Below are 17,181 nucleotides of genomic sequence, written 5' to 3' on the forward strand. Positions count from 1 at the left end.
TTAGCAGTTTTATTTTCAATCCCTTTCCTAATTATTCCTAACATGGAATTCGCCTTTTTCACAGCTGCTACACATGGGATCAACATCTTCCTCAAGCTATCCACTACGATCCTAAGGTCTTGTTCCTGCTCAAGTCATTGTCAGTTCAGACCCTATTAGCACATACACAAAATTAGGTTTTTTTGCCTTAACGTACATCATGTAATGACTTATAGTGAACTGCATTTGTCACTTTACTGCCCATTCACACAGTTTGGAGAGATCTTTTTGGAGCTTCTCACAATCTCTTCATGTTTTAACCACCTTGAACAATTTGGTATCATCAGCAAACTTTGCTACCTCATTTCTCATTCCTAACTGTAGATCATTAATGACCAAGTTAAAAATTACAAGTCCCAATACTGATCCTGGGGAGACTCTACTTTCTTCATCCCCCTACTGAGCAAAATGTCCATTTATTCCTAAACGAAATTGTCTCAGTAGAGCTGCAAGCCAACTGCATGTTTTGCTTTGTGTCAGATATAGAGGAAGGTTTCCAGTCTATATAATAATTTAGTTTTTAGATTTAAGCTACAATTCTACACTTGCTTTTGAAGGCATCCCTTTAGCTATCCTAATTCCAACATTTAAATAACCTTCAAGTGGAAAACTGATTACTCAGAACTTATCAGAATCACTGCAGACAGCAAGTAATTAATATTAAATTTATTTTATGACCAGAACAAGAGCATTTACTTCTTATTGTAAAACATAAAGCAATACCTTTGTTCTACATTTAGGATACTCATGATCACCAGGGAGCACTTTGAAAGAAATTGGCACTCTGTCTGCTCTCCTGTTTGCACAAAAGGCATCCCAAACTGCCCGATGAACAGCATTATACACTACATCCAAACCCGTGAGTGTAACAAAGGCCATAGGCCGGCAACATAGTTCCACTGGAAAATCCCACTGTGAAGGGCTCATCTTGATAATATGCAGGAAAATCTGAAATATTAAACATATATTTCAAAATGATGTTTCTAACAAACGTTTCAGTTTTTTAAACACATGTATTTGGCACAATGATAACCTAACAGGGAAAAAAGCGTCCATAAAACAAAATCCCTGCAAGATCTGGCTCTCTTCTTCCATCTAAAACACAAGTTGGTAATACATCTTTAATTTATCTTGCAATCGTAAATTAAAATTAAATCTTAAGATTGAAAGAGATCTAGTTTGCACCATGACAGCATAATGGGAAAAGCTGCAACTGGTGAAATTTTCTTTATGGAATTCTTGAAGGTACGGAGATTCACTCATAGACCTGATTTGCTCTTCACAGTAAGCAACAGTCTGAAAGTATGATTTACCATGAACAAGCAATATACTGGTGGATGTTGCTCAATCATGCTCACTTTGTGCCTTTCATTCCCAAGAAACAAACCACAAAGCAACTGGTTTAGAATTTTTGTGCAAATCACGACTTACAGTTTGTTTGTTTCCAAACCAACCACAGCTAGAAATTAAAGTTGGTTCCTGGCTTGCTGTTCGTTTTGGGGAAACAAACCATGAGAATTAAGTTTACCTGACTTGCTAAACATGCTGCTTTGTGATTTTTTCCCACCTCGGAAAGGAGAGGCATGATGTAGGCATGACTGATTATGCTTAATCATGATAAACCATAGTTTATTACAGACTATTACTTACCGTAACATTTCAGTGGGGCCAGTGTTTGGTCCTAACAATAAGGGACTGGTGCAATTTCCCCATCAGGAAAGGTTGCAATATTTTTAATTTAAAAAAGAAGCAAGTAAGGGAGGATATAACAGAAGTGTATAAAGTAAAGCATGGTGTGGAGAAAGCGGAGAGAGAGAAGTTTTTCTCCCTCCCACATAATATTAGAATGTACTAATGAAGCTTAGAATCACAAGTGGATAGAGTGCTATTGCACTCAGGTCCCGCTTGCAGGATTCCTATCTGGTTGACCACTATGAGAACAGGGTGTTGAACTAGATGAGCCTTTAGCCTGACCCAACAGGGCTTTTCTTGTATTCTTAAACCACCACCCCAAAAGTTAATATATTTGTAGACTGGTGGTGGTAATAAATACCATAAGGAAAAATAAATGTGCAATCATCAACAGCAGATATTATTGTTGGATTTATAGGTTGCAATCCTCTTAAACCAGGATTTCTAATGCCTTGTTCAGAGATAATTCCATCTTCAGGTGACAAACCTATGCATTCTGACAGATTGACCTCAACCAACCAACAACCATTAGGTTTACATATGTGGTGCTCCACAACTAATAAATATTGATGTTTACTTATTGTCTTTGTATCTTGAAATGATGAGCATACATTTAAAAAGAGACCTCACACATTCGGATGTTTGTCTAAGACAATGTAAAGAGTTCAACCTTTCTCTCAGTGTACCATAAGTCAAGAGATTGAGGAAAACCACTCTCTAGGCATTACAGTACAGTACCGTGTTTGCCTCCAGTCTAAACTGAACCAGGCAGCAGGACAAAGTGTAACTCTAGGCCTAGCCTGTCCTGTAGGCTCTCCTGCTACCTGTGGATGCTACAAAACTGTAGTCCTGCCAATGGTCTTTAAAAAAAAAAGAATAACAAGGGTGAATAGGGTTAAACAACAGATTAATTCACTGTGCCATGTACCCACTAGCAACCTTGCTTTCTTCTACATCCTACTAACAGATTAATGTTTGCGATTTTCTTGCCAGCAGCCAAACTTTTGAGGGGCAAGAGGCATACTTCAGTGCAACATGGCAACCAAAGAGACCATTCAGCAAGCCAACCCACATCCCAATTTACGCCACAGTGCATTTTTGTTGTCATTTTATTATTTGAATTGTTTTACTATATTATCCAACCTGAGAGTCCTGTGGGCTGCAGCTGAGAAATAAGACATCATAATTAAATTGTTTAGATATATAAGATGTACCTATATTAGCCTCACTTGTAACTGTTATTTTCCACAATAGCATTTAGCCAGGAACAGACGGCTCTCCATAAGGTTTTGTCCAGCTTTCTCTGACCTTCTCAATGGGACACCTATTTGCCTACCTGGACCATCCCGGAGCCAGCCAAAGTGCTTTCTCGAGCTGACTATGTTTGCCCATCCCACATTCCCTTGCCCTCGCGGCCCCCCCTTCTCGGCCTCACTCCATCTCACCTGTGCTGGAAGGAGCCTCCTCAACGAGGTAGAAGCAGTTCCCGCTCAGCTTCCACTGACGTAGCCCATGCAAAGGCCCAACCGAGCCACGGCGAAAGTGGAAAGCTTCCAACCGGTAACCAAAGGCCTGTCCCAGAAAGTCAGCAGAGGGAACTAACCGAGAGCGACGGTTCCAGCCACCCAATGATCGCCGCAACTACTCAAACAAAGCCAGCCATTGGAGCGTACAGCTTCGGGGCGGACAGAGTTAAAGTTCAACCAAAGAGCCAATGAAAATAGGCGGGAGGATTGGCAAAGGATGGGCTTAGCGTTGGGGAAACACAAGAGAGTCAGAGGGCGTGGCTGAAAGAACTGGGCCAATAGCCAGCCGGAACAAGTTGAACAAGGATAGACACTCCGTCCAATAGGAAGGGAGGTAAGGATCACAGCGTCGTGATCCCTCCTTCCCTTGTCATTTTTGGCGCCTGCGCATAGATGCTCTCTCGTTCTTTCCATGTCAGTCGGAGGTCCTCGGATCTTATTTTGTGTTACTAGTGGTGACAAGGAAAACGTTGCAACTCTCTGCAGGAGGGAGGGTAGCGAAAGGGATCGGGGGTGGAGGGTCTTCTTTCCCGGTGTCGCGCCATGACGGCGAACGAAGACCAGGAGGTGAGACACACGAGTCGAGAGCATGGGGCTAGAGTCCGAGGAGTAGAATGCCGATGAATGAAGGGGTTAAAGCACCTTCAAGAAGGGGCGGTGCTAGCAAGAGCAGACGCCCTCCGAATGGAGCCCCTCCCTCGTTCCAACCGTGGGCATACCCCAATAGTGTGATGGGAGGGGGGAGGGCTTCAGCCACTTCATAAATAGAAATCAGTACGTGAAGTTCTTTCTTCTCTGTCTCTCGGGGGCGGGCGGGCTGTACCTGTTGAGTTTTTGCCTACCATAGAGCTTTATAGACATTAGAGCAGGGGTGGCAGAACTTCGATGGACACCCACGGGGAGTTCTCTGGATGCTTTGCAGTTGATCTGCAAGAGGTTTCTGACTCCCAACTGTCTTAACTAATAAGTGCCCCCCTTTCTAAATTAGGTTGCTCAAAAAGGATGCTTAAGAGGAAAACTAGAAGTGAGTTTTTATGCAGAAGGTCGTGTGAGCTTGGTTAGAGTGTTGAACTGGGACCTGGAGGACCAGAATTAAAATCCTCACTGAGCCATGAAGCTCACTAGATGACCTTGGGCCATTCACTATCTCTCAGCCAGCGTTTCCCCACTAGTGGGCCACCAGATGTTGTTGGACCACTATTCCCATCTTTCCTGACCATTGGTAATGCTGGCTGAGGCTGATGGGAGTTGTGGTCCAACATCTGGTGCCCCACTAGTTGGGAAAGGCTGATGGTTATTGTGAGGAGAAAATCAGGAAAGGAGGAATCATGTTTGTATGTCACCTTGAGTTCCTTGGAGGAAAGGTGGGATATAAATGTAATAATAAATAAATAAGTGTATGAGCTGAATCTGTGCTCAGCAGCACCCTGTTCCTTAATTCTTACCTGCCTTGCTGAGCCACTATTTTGCAACTGCCTCTGGTTGGTGGTCCTCATAAAAAAACCCAAAGTAGATATATCCCACAAGCCTGAAGTTGCCCACCCCTGCATTAGAGAAGTTAGTGATTATCAACACCAAGTAGATAATGTCCTGATTGAAAGTGGGAAGGGACCATAGCTCACTAAAAAAAGCACATATATATTGTGAAAGTCAGAATTCACAAGGACAACCTATCCTCTTTACTTTTGTTGTACAGTAGATAACCTGGTAGTTATGCATTCATTACACGCTCAGTTCTAGCAAGATGAAAACAATTTGTGTTGTATTATTCATAAAGAGAAACACAATTCTAGAGAGAGATTTATCATAAGATATATATTCATGACTTTGTCATCTTAACTTTGAATGGGATTCAAAAAAAGTGTACTAGAGAACACATGCCTAAGGGAGCTTTGGACTTGTGTTTCTCAAAACAACTGTGTCCCATGCCACATAGTAAATGGCTTCTGAAAGAAAGGGGAAATTTCAAAGCAGTTTAAAATATTATTGAGGCTCTGTTGTACAAAAGAAAAAAATCAAGGTAATAAGATCTTCTATAAAACAGTGAAAAATGAATAACCTTTTTAATATGAGTAACTGCTTTTTTAAATGAATAACTGCATTTTAAAAATGCATATTCAAACAAAAGTACAACATTTATGATTCAATCAGAGTCATTCAATTTCATCCAATTCATGTCGTTGATTATAGTGAGATGTGGATTACACCTATAGTTGAAAACATTTATTGCTAAAAATTATTCATATTGTTTGTCATATTCCTTTTATTTCACATACAACATAATGTACCTCTGACCGGGTTTCTGCTGTTGGTGTTATTATTAGTAGCAGTAGGAAGCCTTTTTTCTTTAAAGTTCTCTTTTAAAACTACTTTAAACTAAGATTGAAAGTGATGAAATTAACTGAGATACTAATATTGAAATGGATTGCACACAATTTAAATGGGGTCACCAAGACCACAAAGCATCACAAATGGCTATTTGCTTCTGGCCCTCTGCTGCAGTGACTTATGACTATTTTGATTTTGATGATTTGTGAAAACTTTCTGTTCAGATTTTTAAAATGTTCATCATTTTCTTGTTCTTTCCTTCAGATGGAGCTAGAAGCTCTACGTTCCATTTATGAAGGTGATGAGTGTTTTAGGGAACTTAGCCCCATATCCTTTCAATATAGGGTGAGTTTGCATGAGGTCTTATTAATTAAAAGTAATCTATATTGACTTGACAGAGCTAGGTCCCAATTTTTCTAAGACATATGCATGTATCTTAGGCAGCTCATAGTTGAATTACAAGTGCAAAAAAAAGCTGAAAGATTATATAGCTGTACTCAGAGATATTAAAACATTAGAATATGTGCTATAATTATTAAAGTATTAAAGCAAATAACATCTTACTCCTCAGTTGTATGTACATTTACTCTGAAGTTGGTCCCACTACAGTATGTTGACTGGAGCTTACTCAATCGTGTGTGTCTTTAGGATTGTCGTCTCAAGCTTCTTACAAAAAATATAGCAGGTGTAAATTTACATTATTATTAATAATAATAATTATTACATTAATTGCTTGTTACCCAAAGGTCTCCAAGCAATCTACAACATTGTTAAAAACCAAAATAAATATATCATAAAACAAAATAATAAAACACCACCCCCATACAGCCTGTGGGTTGTAATATAAACCTCAAATTAGCCCTATAGTTATATCTGGAGAAGATTGTAAGTTGAAGGAAATGTTGCCAGTGCAGCAGTCAAACTACTTCTGTAGTAAAGAAGTTGTTTGTATAAATGGTACAGAACACTTCCCTAAATGTCAGATACACATTTTTGAACCTGAGCAGGGCTCAGGCCTGCACTCTCTCCCTAAGTAGAAAATAATGTTGAGTCTCATGAAATATGAGTTTCTATATCTAATCTCTGTGAGCCCACTATCTTGTTTCCCCCTCCCCCTATTCAGTCCTGAAACAGATAGAAGTTTTCAAGAAATACTTCGAATACTAGATTTCTTTGTAACCAACAACAGTAGATGTAAATCTGTGAATTTATTCCCCCTCAGAAATGAGTGCCTTGCCCTTGTGCTTCATGGCTGATTCGAACTAGCCAGAGTTGATTGACCCAGATGGAACCAATGTGTGCTAAACAGAGCTTGGAAAAGTTACTTTTTTGAACTACAACTCCCATCAGCCCAATCCAGTGGCCATGCTGGCTGGGGCTGATGGGAGTTGTAGTTTAAAAAAGTAACTTTTCCAAGCTCTGCTAAATGTGTCATGGCAGCAACGATGGGTGCCAGGTGTTTGATGCCTTAAAGGAGCTGGTGTGCTTGCTCCTCAAGAAACCCACATTGAATATACATCTTCCTAACTATCACCTAAGAATATCCCCTTCTTAGAAAGCTGCTTATGAAGGTGGTGGCCAGACAGCTTCAGACACTATTGGAGAAAATGAATTATCTAAAGCTAGGGTGGGGAAACTCTAGCCTGCAGGCCAACAATCTACTTAGAATTAAGCAATACTTATTTGAATTGAGAATAATTAGAATTAAGAATGAAACTGTATGTCTTCAGATTGAGGAAAGTTGCCTATGAAGCAAGTATCCTTTAAATTATTGGTTTCTGGTAGCAGTTATGTGTATTCTTATGAAGTCATAATATAAATTGGTATTAATTGGCATGGATGTCTTCCTGTCTGTGATTCTACTGCTAATGGGAAAAAATCAACAATGGGTGCACCCTGTTATAAAACAAATAATATTCCGGCGTATAAGACGACTGGGCGTATAAGATGACCCCCAACCTTTCCAGTTAAAATATAGAGTTTGGGATATACTCGCCGTATAAGACTACCCCTGCTTAATCAAACAAAAAGCAGAGCTTTGCTTAACTCAAAATTTCTTCTCCCTTTGATAACCACATCTACACAGGTTCCATCTCCACACTCAAAATGAAACTGAGCCTGGAAGTGTACAACAACCCCACACATACCTTGCTAATTCGATTATCAATGCCAGGATGTCTGTCTTATCGACTACTCTCCTGCTCCCACACACACACACACCGGGCATCATGAAAGACCCAGTCCTGGGCTCAGAAAGAAAATAAATATCTGGTCCTCTTCAAAGTATTGATAAGCCTCTTGTTTTAATTGAAATAATAATTATAAATTCTTGTTCTTATCACTAATGGGAGTTAATTATCTTGCATATGCTGCTGTTGCTTCTATGGCTGTAACAGAGTGAGGTTAAAGATAAGTGAAATGCAAATAGGAAAAAAAAATACAGAAGGCAGTAACACTTTCCTAATGTAATACAATACCAACCACAACAAGATTCCTATAAGGCAAAAAACTAAGCATCTCACAACCAGTCAGGATTCCTAACCAAAAATCAAAAATATGATAAATGAAGAAATATTTATATAAGCATAACTATCAAATATATTTATTATTTACACAAACTGTAAAGATATTTATAGTGCAATCCTAAATTTATTTATTCAGAAGCAAGTCCCAGCGTATTCAATGGGGCTTACTCAAACAGGGACAGAAATGCAACCTCAAGTGATAAGCAACTTCATTCACACAACCCAAAATTCCGAAACATGCCACTTTACACTGTTTTGCAACTGTTTATACTTGTTTTTATGGTTATTGGATTTTAAATGGCTTTATTTCTTGTTGTGAGCTGCCTTGGTTTGCAACCCTACCTCACAGGGATGTTGGAAAGACTCCATACACACACGCACACACTGCAGATGTATAAATACATACAGCCCATATAATAGTTTATTGTCAAACCAATTGGTCATTGCAGAAAAATCAGTATTAGTTTTTTAAAAATCAGTATTAGTTTCCTACAGAATAAAAACTGCAATACCTAAGTAAGCCCTGCCTACTTGCTTTAAAATAGGACTGGGGGGGGGGCAGAAAGAGAACACAAACACAATTCTTTTTTACATTCACTCCAAAGTCCCATTGATTTTCAGCACATTCATAATCATGTCTACTCAAAAGTAATTCCTACTGAATTCAATAGGATTTACTCTGGACATATGGGATTAGCACTGTTTTTACCCCCAAAAGCAAGTATTGGGAAGGTTTTCAAAACGCTGCCCAGGATCTGACTCCTACACACAACAGGGGGAAAAACTGAAATGTATATACCTACCCAATTTATGAGATTTTCAGATAAACAGGAGGGGAAACCACCATTTTCTGGCCTCGCAATGAGGTTTTGCAGACACTGCCACCAAACAAACACTTCACTGATTGGCTGAAATCCTGAACGGGCGGGGTTAAAGCTACGAAGTGCTATACAGTAGTTTAAAAAAAGATTTAACCGGGGGGGGGTGCCTGACGTCTTTATATATATCTCGAGAACCGCACCACCTAGAAACTTAATTTTTTTTAAAATGAAAGCTGAGAATCCGGGCCACCTAAGGGGCTAGCCGGGTGCCGGGTGGCATGCTTAGAATCCAGGTAAAACCCGGTTATCCGGGCAATATGGCAACCCTAATAAGACGACCCCCGGCGTATAAGACGACCCCCGACTTTGGAGAAGATTTTCCAGGGTTAAAAAGTCGTCTTATACGCCGGAATATACGGTATTTCAGTATTTATTCTACTGGTTTAAAAACTGAAATTTTCTAGATTCCTCCTACACTGCCATGATTTATAAATATTTTTCAGATAGGTGAAAATGGAGACCCCAAAGCATTCCTGATAGAAATAACATGGCCAGAAACATACCCTCAAACTGCTCCAGTCATATCTATGGATGCATTCTTCAACAATGCTATGTAAGTAGTCCAGATGGTAAGAAGTGATCTTCCTTCTTGAATAAACTTGTTTTTCAGTTATCCCTATAAGGAAGTTCTGTGATTTTTTCCTAGATCCTTCACCGTAAAGCAAAGTATATTGGCTAAATTAATGGAAGAAGTTGAGGTTAACCTTGGAACCTCTATGACATACACTATTTTTGAATATGCAAAAGACAATAAAGAGCTGTTCATGGAAAATCAACCTGTTAATATTGTGGTAAGCTGATAATTTCACTTGTTGATGTATCTCACAATTTTATTGTTTTTTCTAAATATTAAGATGCAAATGCCAGACAAACTACCACTGCAAGAATAAATTCATATTCCTAGAAAAGTTACAGGCCTATTATAAACTAGTAACTGTTTGCCTGGGGTACAAATCAGTTTCCTAGATGTTATTACTAGAAATGGCTGAATACTGGGAATTAAATGCTATATTGTTCACTTGTTACAATATCATATTCATGAGGTAAAAAAGCATTAGTGATTAAAAATACTTCATATTCTGTGATACAAAACTATGTATTGTCAACAAGGATTGTTTACTTGCAACACTTGCTGCCCTGGGCTCCCACTGGGAGAAAGGGCAGGATATAAATCAAATAAATAAAACAAACAAACACAAAGGTATTTATCATATAATGAGCTTTCACTTCCATTAAATGCAAAGTTTCCAATATAGGTGTCATTGAAGTGTGTGGCTGAAAATCTGAAGTTGTTGGATCTTTACTAGGTGGGGAAGCACAGATGAAAGGAAGCTAATTAATAAGAACTTCTTGTAATTTAGTGGCAGTTTCTATTAACAAATTACTTTTTTAGACAGCTTTGAACAACTGCATCTCAATGGGACATCCTGATTCTGCACAACCTAGTAAGAAAAAAGAGAAAAAGGAACAATTGACCAAAACACAAAAACGAAAGTTAGCAGATAAAACAGGTGTGTACAGTGTACTTCTTGTGTTTCTTTGTTTTTTTTTAAAGTTGCATTATGTTATTGTATGACTTAGAAAATTTAACAAATATTTGTTGAAGTACAGTATTTTATCAGTGTTGTATATCATATTTTTGTACAGTTTTTGCTTTTTATGTTTATTTTTATGGAAGCTCATTTATTTATTTGTGCATTTATACATACAGTTAATTTTTCAGGGTTGGTTCACGTATAAGACTCAACAATGGTTTGGCCCTATCAGAATGAACTCTGTGCTCACATCCTCCTTCCTTCCTTCACCCCTTATTAACCCAATTTAGGCTGCAATCCAATACGTATCTACTACACAGTCTGCGTCTGTGTTGGAATTGCTTTTTAATATGTTTTTTAACTTTTTAAAAAAACAATGTTTTTAAACTTTTTTTTAAAGATGTCTTGAAAGCTTCTTAAAGAATGATTTAAAGATATTTTGTTTTAATATATTTTGAAGTCTGTTTTTATGATGTTTTAAAAGGTGTTGGACTATGACCTGGGAGACCAGGGTTTGAATCCCCACACAGCCATGAAGCTCACTGGGTGACCTTGGGCCAGTCACTGCCTCTCACCCTCAGAGGAAGGCAATGGCAAAACCCCTCTGAATACTGCTTACCATGAAAACCCTATTCATAGGGTCGCCATAAGTCAGAATTGACTTGAAGGCAGTGCATTTCCAAAGTTTTTAGTGCTTTTGTTTGCCACCCTGGGCTCCAGCTAGGAGGAAGGGCAGGATATAAATCAAATAATAACTAAATAATACTCAAAAGCAAGCTCCATTGGGTTCAGTGGGACTTGCTCCCAGGTAAGTGTGTATTGGATTGCAACCTTAGTTATTTACTGTTTTGAACATCATAGTTTGTAGTTGGAACCTAACAGCAAGCTGTGGTTTGTTGTAAACCAGGAAATAACTAATTAAAATCTGAAAATTGAAAATTAACCAAAAAACATTGTATTTTGGATAGATCACAAAGGAGAGCTTCCTCGAGGATGGAATTGGGTTGATGTAATCAAGGTAATATAGTTGGCAATTGAAAATATTTAATACATACATCTTTAAGAGACTTCAGCAGTGACTAATCTGTTTCTCTTCCTTTCCTGTCCTTTTTTTTATTAAACATTTTGGACATGAATGAAATTTGGATTATCTTCTTGTTCTTAAATAGCATGTAAGTATTTCTTTCAGTCTTCCTGATTGTTTGTACTTGTTTTGAAATAGCTTTAATTCCAACCAAGGGTTTTGGGATACTTTCCCATTTTGATCAGCATAAACTTGCAGTTGCTGATCCAGAACATAATCTTACGTATCAACTAAGCAGGACACAACTGAGTAATGACGTGATGAAAACAACATGGAAGTGTGTGTGTATGGGTCATTTATGTATCATTTTAAATTTCCTATTAGCTATTGCAGAGCTTCATACATTGATTTGGCCTACATGCCTTATAGCACGACAAAAGGATTTTGTCTGAGAAGTAAAACTGAAACAGGCTTACAAAGCATAGGATGCCTGCTGCCACAAACCATTTTGTGTGATGCAGCTTGATTTTGGACAAGACTGGCTTTTTTTCTCAACCTATTAAAATGTAATAGAAAATTTTATATCTCTAGTGTCTAAGTATATTGGAATTCAAAGTAGTAATCAACCACATTAATATTCTCCAGTCTAGAAAAAAGTTAGATGAGCAACGGGATTTTAGTTACAACAAATTGCCCCATTGATTTCAGTGGGTCAAGTGCCTTGGATTGGGGCCAAGAAAAGTGGTAGATGCTGAAATTTTAATCTTTTTTTCAGCTAAGCAAAACTGGTTCGAAGGATGATGAATAAGAGGACTTTGATACAGGAAAACATCGATTTTTGTTACAACAGTGTGTGGAGTCAACTACCGTTCTCTCTTTTTTCATTTACATTTTATAAAATGACAGTTCCTCACATTTCATTGGGTAAAGGTATGCTCACCTAGAGGGCCATGTTTCTGGAATCCATAATTACTTTCTTCGTAACACATGTTTGCCTTTCAAGAAAGTAGGCTGAAGATGGTCCCATTTTATTTGGATGCCAGCTATCATGACACGGGGTATAACAGCATGTAATTTTAATTTATATTGTTTCACTCTGTACTAACTCATGTAAAACTGAAAGTGAATCACTTAATGCTCTAGCTGCTAGTCTAACTTCATATTTCATTCTTGCATAACATCTTCAGTGTAATTTCAAATACCAGCTTTTCAGATAAAATGTACAATAGTTGGGAGTGTTATAGTAGGCTAAATTTATGAAAAATATCAGTCTGTTTGAACTCTGATATCTTTAAGAAGGAACTTTGCAGTCCCGTGGTCTCCCTATAGCATAGCTTCCCTGCTGTAATATAATCACAGTTCACAGTCCTAGAAAGCAAAACAGTACCATGAGATACAAAAGGTAATGTAGCAATGTTCACATCCGTTCCCATTGCAAATCTGCAGTTATCCACCATCTGTACTGTTGTGCCTAATGATGCCCTTGTATTGGTGTATTCCCTGAATGGGTAATCAGTCTATGGCAAAGGAGGAATACAGCCATGATATAATTAACCCCAGTACAAGTAGCATCCCATGCACAATCAGGGAAAGATACTGTACCTCTTTGGTACAGCTCCATGGTGTAGGAAACTACCAATATGCAGCTGCAGCTACAAACATCAGGCCTCCCTTTAGGCATGGGTTCAATCTTCTGCCAATCCCCATAGCAGAAGCCTATAACAATAATCCTTCTGCCAGTCACACAAAAGGGTAAGAAAGGAGAACCATGGTATTGACAACCCAATATCCCAGTTAGCAGACAGGTGCACCTGGAGAAACTGTATTCCCCCAGGAGATCTGCTGTGTGATCTGTGCTCTGACATGGATTAGCGTGAGAACATTCCACATAATTGGTATATGTTGGTGTCTGACTGCAAGAGAAATATTTTTCTAGGCAAGAAAGAAGGAACAGTGTAACAGGTGACTCACAGGAGCCAGCACCAGGAGTTGTCGGGTGGTTCGGTGAGATAGAGTACTATAAGGGAAAATAGAAGAGGGTGAGGTCACAGCTTACTTTTGGATGCTGCTGCAAGAAAAAAAATTATAAAAAGGAGAGGGAATAGGACTAGAATCCACAAGTTCAACACTAGAGAGTAAATTCCCAGCCACAGGAATAAGCATGTCAGACCCATAGCATGGCCTTTGTAGCTATTCAGTGCCCTATCCTATGATATATCTCCCCAGAACCATATATAGGCTAAATCAAACTGTAAGGATTGCATTTGGAGCTACAACTCATGGAATGGGATAGCACAAGTCACATGCACATAAGGTTGCAAGTTCAATCCCTGGATGAGACCTCCTAGCAAAAAAAGACAGAAAGAGCTCCATATATAGACATATCTCAGACAGGACAGTGATATTGGCGGTTGAAGTAAATTATTCATGGGCGAATGGTCTCTTAAGTAATTGCCTGCCTCATTTATGCCATAGGATGCAATCATTTTGCCCAGCTCCATCATTTCATCCCAGCCCCACTTCCCATAAACCTTTGGTTGATTGCCGGTGGGTGCTGGTGATTATCCTTAGAGGCCATACCCCATTTACACACACCCTTCCACTACTTGGTGTTTTAGCACATTAACATTTATCAGGGGAAGTTGAGAAGACAGTGAAGTGTTGGGATACACCTTATTACTACTCTTGCTAGCACTCCAGTGGCCACAAACCATCACCTCTTATCAAGGCTTTGATTATGGGGGAAGAGGAAGGGGAGCCCTTAATGAAATCCACGAGCCCTACTCAGTCCCTCTAATTTCAGCGAAATGATGCCACATCTTTTGCAAATGTACAGGAAAATCCACATCCCAATCTGTCAGTACAGATAGAACTAATATGGCGCCTGGGCTAGTGACCTGGCCGCAGGGAATTTGTACCTTTATTCTGATTCACTCATCTATAAAGATGGAGCCTTAAGAATAATTAAACTTCTGATTATTTTTTAAAATATAGGTAATGATAATACTTGCATGAAAATTGCCTCTGTGATTGCAGTCCTAAATACACTGGGTTATATCCAATGTAGTGCTAAGTGAGGCATTTGATTAGTGCAAGCATACACTTGCACAACTGAACTTCCCCCCTCTTCCCCTGCATGCCCCCTAAATCTGTTTGGGAGGGGGTGTTTCCCAACTCTGGAACAGATTTGAGAAGGGGAAGTTCAGTTGTGCAAGTGTAAAACCTTGTGCTAATGGAACAAGTTCACTGGATACCACCCTCTAGGGAGGGGCGGAGCAATCCAGCTTGCCAGAGGCTGGCAGGAGCGAAGCTGGTGGAAGGGGCTGCCACATCCAACTGCTGCTCGAAGGCCTCATGGAGGGAAGGATGCTGGCTGCCCTGGCAGGGCACAGTAGAAAGAAAGAAAAAGACATGTTGCCTTCCCCCACCCCTTTTCCCGGCATACTGGCTGCTGCAACGGAGGGCCATGAGAGGGAGGTGAATGGGACCTGGATATCATGTGAGTCCCTCCTCCAACACCCCCCAGAACACCCCTTTTTCAGGTCTTCTGCTGCCTGCCCTTACTCTGGCCTGGGTTTCTCCAGCGGACCTCCAGCTGAGCTGGGGTGAGGAATTTATGCTGGCGTAGCCTGGATGAGCCGAGACCCAGCTGGAGGTTCACCATATCCAACTCCCTTTAGCCCGGTGTAAATGCAAGCTGGATTGCACCCTAAGCTCCCCTAAACTCACTTCTGTGTAAACCTGCATAGGACTGCACTGTATTAAAATCTGTGATGAAAAAAAGGCTAGTACCAACACACCAGCAATATATTTTCTCTGTTGAAAATGCATTTTCTATAGTTTATATATTTACCTCTCAAAGGGTAGCAGTGTGCCAGCCCTGGGTGCTGTCTAGACATATTTATTTCTGTTTGTTATTTTCTTCCCTTAGAAAAATAGGAATTGTCATAAGTTTTCTGTTATATGAATAAAGAGATAGATATAACCATCCCACCAAATGGGTTGGTAAAATAGATTTTCTGTGGATGTGCTGTCTTGTAACTGAAAGTTCTCTTGGCTATATAAAAAATAATAGAGCATAAGATGCCTTAATGCAATCTATTTTTTATTGTCGGGAGGGAGGGGTTGAAATAAATATATCTTTATGCGCTGTGTTGTGTATTTAGTTGCATTTATTTATTTAAAGTATTTATGTACTGCTGTTTTGAAAAACATCAGGGCAGCGTATAGCAACATTTAAAAGCAATACAAAACTATCATTAAAATGACCGGCTACCCAAAAATATTTTGAACAGTTGCATAGGCCTGTTGGCACAAAAAGGTTTTCAAAAGATGCCTGCAAGTCAAGAGCGAGGATATCTACCAAATCTGTGCTGGAAGATGTTCCATAGCATGGGACCAGCAACACTAAATGGCCTAATTTAGGCCAGTCAGGCCTCTCTAATGGGGGACTGTAGTGTCCCTGTTCTCTTTAATGGGCAATCCCCTGATTTTCCAGGTCTTTGCCGCCCAACAGGCTTCGCCTACTAACCACCACCAGTTTTGCTGCCACCAGGACCTTTATCTTAGGCCCATCTTCGATATGTGAGGATGTATGAGTGAATGCCACTGTTGTGTGACTTTACAATCCCTTGGTGAAGTAACCGAGTCTCAGGCATGGGACAAAGAGAAAACAATTATTATTACAGTAAATGAATATAATATTGTAAGAAGATATTAATCCTACTCTACCCTATCTAAATAACTAAAATACCTGGTCCCTCAACTAACCTTAAGCTCATCAAATCCCACCACCCATAAACAAACTCTAACACTTGAGAATCAAATCCCTATCTGACAAATTGCCAAGCACTCAAATATGAACAGCCATCCCCCAGTCTCTCAGCCAATCACATGTAGCACTCACCAACCTTCTAACTCGCTCCCCCCACCCATCACTTGGTACTTACTATAAACAAAGCAATAATAAAAATATATACAGTGGAACATCACAGGGACGACTTCCTAACACCATTCCTCTAGATGATCTCAGTGAGCATGCTGGGATATAGGACGCAGGTAGTCCTTAAAAGTATTCTGGACCTAACTTGTTCATTTAGACCCTATGTACAAACAACAAACACAATGTACTTGAAGTTCAGCTGTAATTTCAGTAGAAGAGTTGAGCAAACATTTCAGTCTTTCCTGTTAAAATCATTGCAACTTCGGAGTTCTTAAATATGTCTGGACAGCATTATGTGTCTGTGTAGGGTTCTGTAAGGATATAACAGAAGACAGCTATTTAACTTTTAACATAAAGTAAAGGTTAACAATATACTAGTAACTGGACAAATAATAGAAGTGACCTGGTCTATGTACCAAGAGCTTCCAATAGGAGTAAAGCAGGAGTAGTTAATGCGGTGCCCTCCAGATGTTGCAAGACTACATTATCCCTGACCGTTGTCCAAGCTAGCTTGGGCTGATCGGAGTTGGAATCCAACAACATCTGGAGGGCACCATGTTGGCTACCCCTGGAGAAAAGCAGGTGTGGGGAACCTTTGGCCCTCCAGGTGTTGGTGAACTCCAACTCCCATCATCCCTGGTCATTGACCATGTTTGCAGGGGCTGATGGGAGTTGTGGCTCAGCAACAT

The 17,181-nt window shown here is 39.6% G+C and overlaps 2 protein-coding genes across 6 annotated transcripts in view; one reads left to right on the forward strand and one right to left on the reverse strand.

The window, feature by feature from the left end:
• TRAPPC11 (trafficking protein particle complex subunit 11) overlaps positions 1 to 3,453 on the reverse strand; it is a 55,423-nt gene extending 51,970 nt beyond the window's left edge. For 2 of the 5 annotated variants that reach the window (XM_061583835.1, XM_061583832.1), the window contains exons 1-2: positions 3,177 to 3,452; positions 763 to 987 (exon numbers count right to left, since the gene is read on the reverse strand). In XM_061583835.1, the coding sequence (XP_061439819.1) occupies positions 763 to 966 (204 nt within the window). In that variant the 5' untranslated portion in view covers positions 967 to 987; positions 3,177 to 3,452. Of the gene's footprint in view, positions 1 to 762; positions 988 to 3,176 lie in introns of all 5 variants that reach the window. The other 3 variants (XM_061583833.1, XM_061583836.1, XM_061583834.1) reach the window with 3 other exon arrangements.
• A 180-nt stretch (positions 3,454 to 3,633) lies between these two features.
• Positions 3,634 to 15,702, forward strand: RWDD4 (RWD domain containing 4). The gene is made up of 7 exons (XM_061584567.1): positions 3,634 to 3,824; positions 5,850 to 5,930; positions 9,435 to 9,544; positions 9,638 to 9,782; positions 10,385 to 10,502; positions 11,495 to 11,698; positions 12,326 to 15,702. The coding sequence occupies exons 1-6, from the start codon at positions 3,801 to 3,803 to the stop codon at positions 11,551 to 11,553; spliced, it is 537 nt and encodes a 178-aa protein (XP_061440551.1). The 5' UTR covers positions 3,634 to 3,800; the 3' UTR covers positions 11,554 to 11,698; positions 12,326 to 15,702.
• Positions 15,703 to 17,181: the final 1,479 nt, after the last annotated feature.

This window comes from Rhineura floridana, chromosome 9 (genome assembly GCF_030035675.1).
Source record: "Rhineura floridana isolate rRhiFlo1 chromosome 9, rRhiFlo1.hap2, whole genome shotgun sequence".
NCBI lineage: Eukaryota > Metazoa > Chordata > Lepidosauria > Squamata > Rhineuridae > Rhineura > Rhineura floridana.